At 54.1% G+C, this 12,729-nt stretch overlaps 3 protein-coding genes across 3 annotated transcripts; 2 read left to right on the top strand and 1 right to left on the bottom strand.

Moving 5' to 3' along the window:
* Positions 1-8,463: 8,463 nt before the first annotated feature.
* Positions 8,464-9,100, top strand: B0T26DRAFT_731082 (uncharacterized protein). Its single transcript, XM_060443035.1, has one exon. The coding sequence runs from the start codon at positions 8,793-8,795 to the stop codon at positions 8,961-8,963; it is 171 nt and encodes a 56-aa protein (XP_060290223.1). The 5' UTR covers positions 8,464-8,792; the 3' UTR covers positions 8,964-9,100.
* Positions 9,101-9,426: 326 nt separating this feature from the next.
* Positions 9,427-10,204, bottom strand: B0T26DRAFT_731081 (uncharacterized protein). The gene is made up of 3 exons (XM_060443034.1): positions 10,119-10,204; positions 9,978-10,071; positions 9,427-9,824 (listed from the first exon to the last, which is right to left on the bottom strand). Exons 2-3 carry the CDS (start codon positions 10,068-10,070, stop codon positions 9,675-9,677), a joined length of 243 nt encoding a protein of 80 aa, XP_060290222.1. The 5' UTR covers position 10,071; positions 10,119-10,204; the 3' UTR covers positions 9,427-9,674.
* Positions 10,205-10,610: 406 nt separating this feature from the next.
* Positions 10,611-12,079, top strand: B0T26DRAFT_496209 (uncharacterized protein). The gene is made up of 2 exons (XM_060435351.1): positions 10,611-11,504; positions 11,577-12,079. Exons 1-2 carry the CDS (start codon positions 10,838-10,840, stop codon positions 11,840-11,842), a joined length of 933 nt encoding a protein of 310 aa, XP_060290221.1. The 5' UTR covers positions 10,611-10,837; the 3' UTR covers positions 11,843-12,079.
* The last annotated feature ends 650 nt before the right edge of the window (positions 12,080-12,729 follow it).

The raw sequence follows: 12,729 nt of genomic DNA, 5'->3' as shown, positions 1-12,729 counted from the left end.
GGTGGGCCGAAGCGGATCCCTTTCGCCAGCACGCTTTCTGATTGGTTCCTGAGCTGCTCTAGTCCTGAAAGGGAAAAGCGGGACCGAACCTGGCCTGGCAAGCGGTTGACAAAAAAAGACGAACTCATTACTTTAAGGTACATCCCTGGAGGCCAGAGTAGTTACATATAAATCTAGGTATCTCTATGTAGTGGCTATTACTACCCTGTCATACGACCTTCGCCCTCTAACACATCTTACATCCGCCTTACCATGGAATCTACGTACTCATTGATTTTTGCTTGACTCAGTCGCCTCCATCCTTCAAATGCCAGGCCCATAATATTCGCATCAATTCGAAGATTGGCACGGATATACTGCTTTGCAGCCCTCCAGCAATTCTCAATTGTCGATAAATCTGGAGAGCCAGAGGTATTGAAGTAATGCTTCAATCCGTGCACGGTCTTGCTTCCACTGCTTCACGATATTCCCACGCTTCGAATTTCCACTTCCATGCCCTAAATCTCCGTCTTCTTCCAGCACGAAAGCATCGCCACGGAGAAGCCAAGGACTAGCAATCTTCTCCAGAATCTCGTCGCGATAGGTCTATAAGCTCTTTTCCATTGGTATTTGTTGGGACTTTGTAAAAATGCATCTCGGACTTGAAATTCCATCCGACGGCCGCCCAGACGTGATATCTTCGGATTTCGGTTCCCGCCGCTGGCTCAGGCTCATGGTGGTGAATACAATCTGGACAATAACGCTCCCCTGGCTTCCTGATAATCTGAATTGTCTCTTCGGAAAAGAGTCCAAAATGGCATTCATCTGACCACCGGATATCGTGCCAGTCCTCTGGACGAGGACGGTATTGAAGCGCGAGCTTGGCGGCTTGGATACGGCGGTTGGCACTTATTGGAGAAACAAATCCTTTTTCGCAAGCGATACATTTTGGATGCCTCCGGTCCTTGGCATTGCGTAGGATCTCCCAGCCCTGGGTTTTACTGCGGATGCCGAACTCTTTGAAAAGATCAGTGTGGAAGTTCTGGGCGTGGTGGTGATGGACTGGCGGTGTGGTGCCAACAGTGGTGGTGAGTCGAATGCCATCGAATGCTGTAAAATTGGTAGTGTCTGCTAGTGTAAAGCCACCCGTACAGACCAATCCATCTTTGCAGTTCGCGTTATTTTGCCAACCGCTTGCCTGGCTAACAAAAAAAAAAGGCACACCAAAAGCAGGATTTTGGTGACAGCCCTTACTACGCCTTACATCACTAGTCACTACCATTAGAATAATCGCCCAGTTCCCAAGGGGGAGTCTACTCGGACTGTAGAAAACGTCTACCATGCTGTAGGTACACGGCGCCCTGGCGACTTTGTGCACCGAAAAGGAGGCTATTTCCTGGGATGAAGCCAGCGCACCCAAGTTCAGATCAATTACCAATTAGCCACACACGTCGTCGCACCGCAATTGCACCTCGCCGCCGTCGCCAATTTCAATGCACTTCCAAATGCGTTAGTTTTCTCTCAGGGCCGTAGAACCCGCTCAAATCCTTCATTTCTGCAATAAAATATCAAGCTGCCCCCCGTTGTTGGTGCTTATATGACATGCCTAAAAATGCAATAAAAAGCTGCCCTATCCATGTATCGTCAAGACCACTGCTCTGCTGCGCTTCAAATACCGCAGCCGAAGCCCTCGTGGTACGACGGCTTGTTCTACCGCGTGTGGGCGCCTTTTTGATGCCTCCGCGGGCTCTGCGCGTTGTGGGCGCTGAAGCACGCGTGCCAGATGAAGTCTCGGTTCGCGAGGCCATCCACGGCTCGTTGTGCCTGCGCAGGAGAATCTTCCGTGGTGTTTTCCTGGTCCCTGTCGTCCCTGTCGTCTTCCTGTTGTAGGTTGACACCCCTGAACCTTGCGCCACAAATCGAACAATTTCTGATTGTAGGCGGGAAGACACCACAAGTCGCCCTGCTGGTCCACGAGGTCCGTGGGCTGCTGCCGATATAGGCTCACTGCACCGCAAGGGTGGATCATCTCTCGGTTCTCAGCGTAACTGCGGTCTCGCAGGGAGCCACAGTACTCTGTGTGGCAGAGCTCGACGAGCCGATATTTCAATCCATGACACCAGCTGCTCTTCTGGGTAACGCGAGGGCGCAAGGGCCGAAACCTGTCGAGTTCTTCTGAGCCGTCGTTAGGCCCCTGGATGTCCCGAAGGAAGTCAGGGTCAAGGCCGTTGATCTTTATTCATCCTCGTTGAGGTCACCGCCAGGTTCGTCGTTGTTAGTGCCTTAGTTTCCATCAGGAACGCCAGCCTAGCCTTGCTGAGCCACATTTATTGTGGATTCTCTAATTCCTTACAGACAACTAGTTGCCCGCAGCACATGCAAGGCGAGGAGATATCAAGAGAAGTGGTCTATCGAGGGGGACCTGGGCTCCGGAACCAGATCGTGTAGAAGATCATACACAACGGAGGCGCTGGTATCTGTGGTGTTGTGCACGAGGCCATTGGGCTTTTGCGCTAAGCATTTACACACTGCTAGATGTTGTGCCCTCCATTGGGTCTGTGGTATTCCCATCAGGCTATGTAGACGTGCCCTCAAGACCTAGTAAAGATGCAACCTAACCGGAAAGTACCGACATCGCGATCCGCTCAGCCTCCTGGCCAATATCTAGGAGCATTCTCCGTAGCTGGACAGATTCCAGCGCGCCGCCCGCCGCCGCTGCCTCGGCTCGGACCTGGCCTTCGACGCTGGCAAGGCTCTGGGATACGGCCTGGTATACGGCCTCGTCGGGCAAGCAAAGTAGCGTCTGCTGAAGGGCGATGAAGGACTGGAGACGCTGGACTGGGTCCTCGCGCATATATAGCGTGAAGCCTAGGTAGCGTAGCGCTTCCATGTGCCTGTGTGTGTTTAGTGCGGTTAGTATCTAATCGAGTGACGTGCCTAGATGATTATCTCGTAGTAAGGCTTGGCGAGCTGGTAGGGATCATTTACAGCTAGAGTGTTAGAAGGGTAGATGTGCCGAGAAGAAAGTACTTGCCTAATATAAATAGCCTCGTTGCAGCGGCGGCGTTCGTCGCTCCTGCTAAAATACCCGCCTCTAGCGCACTTGCCTCCTGCTCGGAACGGTAACTGCCTGAGATGTGGTGGCGACGTCGGCGTGGGTGTTTGGTGGGACATGATTGGAATAATGGTCTAGTGTGTGACTAGGACGATGTGTCTAGTGTGTGACTAGGACGATGGTAGTGTGTGACTAGGAAGATGTGCTATTATGTGGAAGACGTTTTGTTGCCTGGACTGGGAGCGCGAACGATGGTGGTTGTGTGGAAGAGCAAGAGGTATCAGGCCATTTGAGTTAAACTTTATTATAGCCAGCCAATATGTGGCGGGCCCGGCTAGGAACCCACCTCTTCTAGCGCCATTTCAGGGTGCTTTCTTCTTTAAGCATCGCATCCACCACCAAGTCGGAAGGAGCGTCTTCGACCTCGTAATATGAGAAATACTTGTTCCAAGGTGTAGAGTTCGAATGAGGTTACATGGCTATATGTACGGCTACGGTTGTTCGGGTCCTCCCTCTGGGAAAGCATGCCAGTAAATTCCTGGCCAGGCCGCCACGTAGAATCTCGGGCCGTCAAAGGCGCTCCAATCCGGCATTACCTACTGTGCCCATTCCTCCGTACTGAGCAGAGGTTTGGTACACCTCCCCCGGGGTAATATTAAAGGTCAGCTCGTGAATTGGGGGTTAGCCAGGGTGTCAGCTAGCCACACACGTAATTTTCTCCACAAAGTTACTTTTCTAGGACTTTCTATTGCAAAATACCTCCATTCGAAAACCACGCTCAATCCACCCACAACTTCAATCACCCACAGCTTCAATCACCCACAACTTGAATCTACCCACAACTCCAATCCACCCACAACTTCAATCCACTGCATCCACCGCCCACAATGGCCACACGCATCGCGATTACCAACCTTCTTAACCCACACCCACACACACACACGCCGTTGCCGGAGCCACCTTCGACGCCGCATCGATGCCGAGACCTTACGCGCGACGAAAAGGTCGAAATTAAGGCCTTACGCAAATACTGTCATTTTTCCTTTGACGAGATCGCTCAGCTGACCAAACACATACATCGTCAGGTCCAAAAGGCCTGTGTTGATCCCTGACACCACAGAAATCGAAGGCTAGCCTTAAGCCCGGCATTCGGACCCCATATAGGCGGCAGCTTAAACAGTGACTCGAAGATAACGAAGAAGCCCGGTTCCTACCATGGTTTGACCTCCGAGCAGTACGGCCCCGACGGATTAAACGAACCGAAGCCAACAAGCGGGGCCGGGTGACCTGGTGTACAGAGCAGTTGCGTTTAAGGCCTAGGCCGGAAGACTGGGAATCGGTACTCGTGAGCGACGAAACCTGGGCCACTAATGACCCTATGTGGAAGAAGTGGGTTACCGTTAACGATACCGAAGAGTTCGAAAGCTAGGCTCCACTACGGAGGACGCTACACGGGTGGGTGTTCTGGGGCTCCTTTGCCGGCGCCCGGAAAGGCACGTTTTTCTTTTGGGAGAAGGAATATGGCGGTATGACGGCTCATAAATACATCTTCTTTATCCTTCCTTTGGTAGGCTTCTTCCATCCGGCTCGTCAACGCCAGGGCGAAGAAATCGTCTTTCAACAAGATAACGCACCGAGCCATAGTGCTAAAATAACAAGACAAGCATTCCGGGACTTAGCGATCCAAGTTCTGACCTGGCTGACCAATAGCCCAGATCTATCACCTACAGAGAACGTGTGGCCCTGGTTGAAGAATTGGGTAGAGAGCTACTACGATATTCAGTCCCTGAGCTCCTTGGAGCTCCGGGCGGCTGTTATGGCTGCGTGGGATGCAGTCCCAGAAGATATTTTACAACGGCTTGCCCACAGTATGCTAAGGCGGCTGCAGATAGTCATCGAAGCAGGTGGTAATACAATAAACTTTTTGATCAAAATGTAGTATTTTGGGCAGTTTCTTTGACCCCCGAACCCCTGATTTTGCTGTGTGGCTATGGCGAACATAGGTGGCAAATTGTGGTTACTTAAGTGCCTTGGTTGTACCACACTGATCTTTATTACCCTGGGGGAGGTGTAGTAACCACCACACCCTGGGGTGCGCATGTGACGGGCTATTGGGTCTTGACGCAGGCCGCCCTTCTTGGAGGCGAAGAAGTCTCCACCATAAGTCTCCACCAGTCCGAAGCTAATGGATTCCTGCTCGGATTGTGGCTGGCAATTGACGCACATGTCCGGGCTCGTTGCACCACCACCCCTCCCTCTCCCTCTCCTCTCCCTCTCCCTCTCCCTCTCCCTCCTCTCCCTCTCCCTCTCCCTCTCCCTCTCCCTCTCCCTCTCCCTCTCCCTCTCCCTCTCCCTCTCCCTCTCCCTCTCCCCCCCCCCTTTTCCCCATCTTTTTCTTCCATCATATCAGCAATACTCGACAAGTTAATTAATTTACCACAGCAAGCTGCTATGTCTTCTCTGGCTAAAGTTTCCGCCGCCAATGGCAACGACATCATCGAGGCCCGCGGGAGCGACGCTATCAACAATAATAGCAACACCGACAGGCGCGATAATGCCCGTATCAACGCCGAGGTCTTTTATAACGCCTTGACGAACGCGCCGGACAGGCGGTGGTACCACATCTGCCACGAGCTGAATATCCAGCCACCCGAGGAGTTTTGGGAGGGGTTCTGCGGATTGTCCATGCTCGGCGACCCTAGCGTGGCTGGGGACGACTTGGACCAGCCGTACTCGCCCTGGGCGGCATCTTTTTGCGAGCCTACTGCGCCCCGGGCGGCCGCAAGATTCGCTGCCAGGTTGCGGCGCAACACCCTTTGACCGACGTCTCCTCGCCCTGCCTGCAGTCTCGGCAGTCCGCCGTGCCCCGCCAACTACGCCCAGGACGGCGGTGTCAGTCGCCCGATCGAAGCGCATGACCATTTGACCGACGTCTTCAAGCTCGGGAGGAGGGCTCGGGGGGAGGGTTCGGAGGGAGGGCTCGGGGGGACGAGGCACAGCCACGCCGGTGCATTACGGGAGGTGGAGGTGGCAAGGCAGTGCCTTCGCGTTTGTTAGTTGCTCATATTTGTCATTTGTTATACGAAGGGTGCCTTCGCGTTTTTTAATTGCTTATATCTGTCATTTTTTACACGAGGGGCCAATGCAGTGCTTTCGTGCTTGTTACTTTCACAGGTTACGGCATTACCTGCCCTGCCCTCTTCCTCTTCCTGTTAATACTGCGCGAGGCGACAACTCTGCACGTGAAGAGAACTACTGGTCAGTTTTGGGATTAGTTGAACCATGATATGTTTCAATTGTCTGCTCCATGAGGCTCTGCTCGGGAAGAGTTAGATTTGTTATGGAAGTGTGATGTCTCGTGCCCGCCGCCGCGTGCACGTTGGGAGGTTGGCACAGGTATTTGCCGCGGTACAACACGGAGTCATACCTACCGACTCACCCACCTTACCACTAGCACCCAAGATGAAGTTTTGGCCAGAGCACAAACGGCCTGTGGGCCTCTTTGAGCTCCAATTAAGACCCTGGTTTGGTTTTATCAACGTATTCCAAATTTTGAGTTTCCTAACCATGATGGTAACGATGGAGAGTCCGGCATCGATCACCAGACCTGGGCAAGTTTTAGAAACAGGGAAGGTGGATTACCAAATAAATTAACGTTCCAAGTAACCAGTGACTTCGATACATAACATAGAAGCAGCAACGCGCCTGCCCTGCCTACTCATTTCTGACCAATGAAGCCAAGCCTATTGGAATTGCGGCATTCATAACCGTCCTGCGGGCCATCTCGACGCGACCGAGCTCCCAGATCTGCCGGCTACGATCAAGGAATTGACGCTGTGCAGCATGCCAAGTTTCCTCGAAAATGCCGTGCCATCGAGAAGACTGCCATCGAGAAGACACCCTTTCCATTCGCACTGGATCCACACGTTTGAGGCCAAGCTGAAGTCAATATCCATAGCCGGCCTATCGCAAATCGCGACAGACAGACCGGAGCAACTGCTCGGTCCTCTCTGGTTCTGAGGTGAATTGCGAGGTAGTCGAAGACGGGCGTGGAGTTGCGGGTCCAGCATTAGGCCAAGCGCTAACAACAGCCCGTGACATGATGCGCATTAGCTGCCAGCCATCGTCCGAAAAGCAGCAGTCCATTAAGTTTCGGACTGGTGGAGACTTTTTCACTTGTCGAAGGCGAGCATGGAACTGCAGGCCATGCACTACGTCAAGACACAACAATAGCCCGGGACATGTGTGTCAATTGCCAGCCACCGTCCGCCCAGGAGCCGGTCGAGACGGGTTCGCTTATTATTATCGAAGACGGGCGTGGAACTGCCAGTCTAGCAGCAGCACTGCGTCAAGGCCCAACAACAGCCCGTGACATGCGCTCCTCAGGGGTGTGGTGGTGGTGGTGGTGGTGGTGGTGTGGGCTTTGGGACCTCTGTCCAGCACTGCGTCAAGACCCAACAACAGCCCGGGACATGTGCGTCAACTAGCCGCCACAATCCGCGCAGCAATCCACTATTAGCTGGGAGCCTGTCGAGACTTGTTCGGCTATCGAAGACGGACCTCCTGGAATTGCGGGTCATGCACTACGTTAAGCTCTGATAGCCCGTCCTCTAGCCGACGGGGGCGCTGAACTTTTTCATCACATATGCTCCCTAGGTGGTGGTGGTGGTGCTTAGCACGCAGTCCCGAGGCGCATTGCGAGGCCGAAGAAGAAGACACCCCCCCTTTTGGGATACTGTGATTCATTGTCAGCCTGGCTCGCAAGAATCTCCGAGGCAGGGCATTACCTCGGTCTCTTGGGCGGGGGCGAAGTCCAGTCTTGGGCGCTTCGCCAGCACTACCTACTCAAGCTCCACCACCTTCATCCGCCCAGTCTCCCCGTTCCACAGCAAATTAGTGTCCCACACGCCCACAGCGCCCGCAGCGACCGAACCACCTCGCGCCAGACTGGAATAGGCCAGTAGAAGTCGCGGGCGGCATCATATGCCTCAGGGGCGGGAGAATGGAGGGAGTGTGGTTTAAAAACTTGTGGCCGGGAAGTCTCCTTCGAGCGCCGTCGCAGTGACCCGATCCTCCCTATACCTAAAGAGACCCCGAACGACTAGATTCCTCCCGAATACAAGAGATGCCGTGGTTGTAACTTGGTCAAACATAACTAGGACTTTATGCGGGGTCCTAAAATGCCTCAGCCACCCATTCCCTTGAGCGAAGCGAGGACAGCTCGCCTGCGGCGCCACCGGAGGCAAAAAAAAAAAACAAGAAACAAAGTGGCCCCGTTCAGCTGACCCCTTGCTAACCAGTTAGGTAACCTATTTTACGTACCGCTAGCTCGAAGCACCTCGGCTGTAGATTTCAAAGACCGCAGGGGCGCTTGTTCCTGGGATATGTGGAAATTTTGCATGTGTGTGGATTTTTGTGTATATATAGAGAGCTTCCCTCCCCCCTTCTCCCACACGTCTTTCTTCCTTCTCTAGGCAGGCAACCATTCCTTGATCCTCGCTTCCTACGTACCATCACCACTTTGGTCTCTTCTCCTCAACGATATCATGGCCCCCGTGCCCCGTGCTTAATCTTAGTACGGGCTGGAGAATATTGGACGCCCCCAAATAAACAAAGACGAAAAGGAAGTACAGACCAGCTCGCGACGGCTGTGGCTCCCGGTCCGCGGCCGACGCTGCACGCGACAACGGCGTCAGTAACAACAGTGGCCAGTCTAGCGTGGACACTACTGCTGTTTGGACTCTGGACACTGCCAGCGATGGGTATTCAACCCCTCAACCTCGTCCAGGTCACGCGCCGCCACATGGGACGATACGTGACCCAGGGGCCAGCTCCCAGGACGCCAACAAGAGCCATGCTTCCCAACATGTCGAGAAGCGTGAGGAGGTCTGCGTCTTTGGCAGAAACACAGCCAGCTCGCAGCCCATAAGCTCCCAGTCCGACTTGCAGGCCGTCGATGCCTGCAGCCGCGCGTAGCTGAGCCAGGACGAGGACGGCCAGAAAGTCGGTCGTAAGCGTTTTCAGCCGCCAACCGTGACAGCAACGACAACCGCAACAGCGACGAGGCCCATATTCAGGCTCTCTCCCAGCGCAGCAATGCCTGCATCGAAACCACCAAGAAGCCCGACGTGGCCGTCACCTTGGTCCGCTGCATCCGAGCGGGCTTTTGACTTGGCCGCACGTTCACATTTCCCCCGTCAAGGTTGTGTGTGCCTCGAGGCGCCCCAGCCGGAGTGCTAGGTAGTCTCAAGGGGCGTAGTGGATAGTTTCTTCCCGTCGCCTCGTAACAAACAGTTTGAAACGCGCGCTGCATCGCTCACCCGCGATGGGAACGTGCAAATGAGGGCGCGAGCAGTGGTAGCTTGTCATCATCGACGACGGTATTTCGCTGGTAATTTTTTTTTTTTTGGATTACCGCTTCGATGAACCTACTCACTCTGTCTTTCGGCAGTAATTTTGGTATTTTAAATTGAGAAAGTCTCTCGGACTGTAGGGTACAAAGCGCCCTGGCGCCAAGCGACAAAACCCTACTTTTCGCACCAAAAAAGAGGCTAATCAATGGGATGAAGCCAGCGCACCCAAGTCCAGGTCAATTACCAATTGATCCGCCCGTAATTGCACCTCGCCGCCGTCGCCGCCGTCAATACACTTCCAAATGCGGTAGTCTGTTGTTGGCAGCCAGAGCCGTTGCAACTGCCTTGAAGCAGCAGTCCCGCTTTATGGTGTCTGTCTTGCAAGAATGTGCCTCTGAGGGCCGTAATTTATCCCAGAGGCAGGAAATATCGTCTCGCTAAGGCCCAAAGTCCTTAATGTAGTTGCAGACGCGCTCTTTCTTAACGGAAAAGCCCTGTTCATTAGCCTAGGCTCGAAGCTCAAGCATCAATATGTCGATAGATTTATATTTGTGGTTGAGGAGGCTGTGGTCGGGTGGGAGCGCCGTCACGGGCCTTGCAGGCGGAGCGGGCTCGCGAGCCGGCAAGTCGGGTGTGAGGTAAAAAGGGTTGTCGTCGGAGAGAGAATCGTCGCGCGAGGCCATTCTACTGCTAGTTAGCATCGCCGATTAAATATGAACCAATGCACCTACTTGCGCAGCGATAAAATCGCGTTTTTGTTGTTGTGGCTCAATTGACGGTATTGTGGTGATGTTTTTGGTGGATTTGGTGGATTTGGCGATGGCTTCAATTGCAGCCTCGCAGGGTAGAAATTTGGCTAGGTTAAGTGGGGGGAGGGGCGGGGGGGAGGGAGGAGGGAGGGAGGGGTCCGGGCGCTGGGCGCGGTTGAAGCTGCATTGTACCAGCTATCTGAAGATGAGCGGGTTGGCCATCAATCTGTTGTTTTTTTGCGGGTAAAACAGGGATTCGGCTGGGCTAGTAGCTTGGCGAAGATTCCAATGTGCTTTTTTGCCACCTGCAGTCCGAGTAGACTTTCTCTTTAGATTTGATCTTGTCCACCAGTGCTTCCTTGTGCTGGTGGTCTGCGCACAGGCAAATGGAGATGGAGAATCTCCATCAAATCTTTCCTAATGCTTCTTCTTTGATGTGCTCGGTGTCTGCAAACCGCGACTCGTCACTCGGCCAAACCAAGGCGTCGGGTAGGCAACCGAAATCCTAATAGCCTGCCCGCCGGAGCCTCGGGCGCTCGTCCTTTGTAGGACGATACGCGCACCTCATCGCCGAAGATATTGCGGGGGTGCATGCACAATGACGTCGTGGGCACGAGATGGGGTCGGAGCATGCATCGCATCCGTGAAGGTGGAGGAAAAGATCAACCCCTGCGGCGGAGGACAAGTGACGACCTCAAACCATGGTGCGCGGACGGCCTTGTGAGAGACCATCTAATGTATATCAGCGTCTGTGGGGCTTTTATTCTTTTGCCGTTCCCGGTTCGTGTGTGTGTGTTGGCATCACACCTCATTCGTCTGGGCGTGCCTGCCCTGCAGCCTGGGGCAGAGCTCTGGGGGGGCCTCGGACCGGCCTCGCTGGACTCGTGGGCACGCGGTTCATCACGTCGCCAAGAACGTCCCGTTCGTTCCACACGTGGGCGCTAGCCTCTCACTCAGCCCGTCGAGCCTCGGGAAAGCCGCACCGGATTAGGCAAGACGAAGCGCAGGATCGGGTAGGGCGCACCCCGACGGATACTGCCGACCCAGTCACCACCATGTGCAGAAGCAATAAGAACATGGCCACGACGTCCTGCACCGCCCTTTACCCTGCCAGATCTTTTTGCATGTTTCTCTACGCTAGGGTGAAAACAGCTGGGTACACCCGAACCCATGAGCATCACCGTGATATCGTAGTATCCGACCTCGTGTTGGCCAGGCTAGGTCTCTTCCGACAACGGAGTGCCGGTTCAATGGCGTGTCATCCGCTGAGGAGACGTTCAATGGTATGCCATCCGCTGAGGAGACGCTCAATGGTATGCCATTCGCTGAGGAGACGTTCAATGGCATGTCATCCGCTGACGAGACCCTGTGAGTAATAGCATCTGTCCAACTATGAATAAAGCCCTGTAGCCTAGGTAGATTACCGCTGACCTGATGAAGGCGCCCGATGGACGACGCTACGAAAGGGCCGTGCCGCGGCGGGTACGATTCGTGACGAACCCAAAAGTATGGCGCGTTCTGACCCTGGAAGTTACATCTTCCATTGGCTGTGGGATGGGACGCTTTACCGTTGCCCCTCTCGATATGGCCCGTGTGCGCAAGGTGGTCAACCTCTGGGCTGGTCCAGGCTGGTGGGCAGAGCACGTCCTGCATCCCGAGTCCCTCGCACTTTGTCAACTCATGATAACGGCGCGCTAGGGCCATGAGTATTCTCCATCCGATACTTCAAGTGATGGAATTCGACACTTGGCCATCTGGACGTTTTGAACGTCTTGAAAAGAGTTCTCGTAACCTACGACTTCGAATTCATCTGGCTTTACCTTGAGCCCTGCCCAAGCTACTATTACCGCGAGATTCAGACAGGGTCCATACCTGTCGTCAAAGAAAGGCTTGAAAAGATGCGTGAGGAGTTGGACCAACCAGCATAGAACGCTACGTGGAAATTCTGGACGGAAAGGTGCGGTCGACGCTCCCCAACAACCCACATGCTGACCTGCAGAGAATGCCGCCGACATCCGATCATGATTTGGCATACCTTACAGCGGCAATGCCTACAATAGAGCGATTTTATCGGCAGCCTTTCAGTTATGCTGTTTTGACGGGGAAGGGATCCAAACCTTGGCAGGAGCGCTGCGGCCGACTTCGAGCGAATCCGCCACCATGAAGGAGCACGATGGGCAATGTGGACAAGATTTGGGATTTATTGGACAACTCGAAGTGGTGATGCAATCTCGGCCCGAACATCATGCACGGGTCTGGGCTCGGCTTTTGCCCCTGTGGCGGTGCCTGACATGTCGATGACCACCGTGCCCACCGAGCAGGAGCTATACACGACGTATCGGCAAATCACTACGTTCCAGCCTTCCCAGAACGTGGGCGGCGGCGGCGGCGGCGGCGGCTTCGTGGATAATGACAGACAAACAGTCCGGACGGTTTATGAGGAGAATATCTTGTTTCAGACCCTCGATGTTGCCTCAATGGAACGACGGACTATATGAGGTAGAGTCCGGCTGCTCGTGCCCCGGTTATGGGATGAGCGTTACCGGGCCTTGACAGAAAAATGAATGTGAACAATTCGTGTTCGAGACGTGCC

This window comes from Lasiosphaeria miniovina, assembly GCF_030549165.1.
Source record: "Lasiosphaeria miniovina strain SMH2392-1A chromosome Unknown B0T26scaffold_8, whole genome shotgun sequence".
Classification (NCBI taxonomy): Eukaryota; Fungi; Ascomycota; class Sordariomycetes; order Sordariales; family Lasiosphaeriaceae; genus Lasiosphaeria; species Lasiosphaeria miniovina.
Note: the sequence above shows the minus strand (reverse complement) of the source record. Positions and strands in the feature narration are given on the sequence as shown.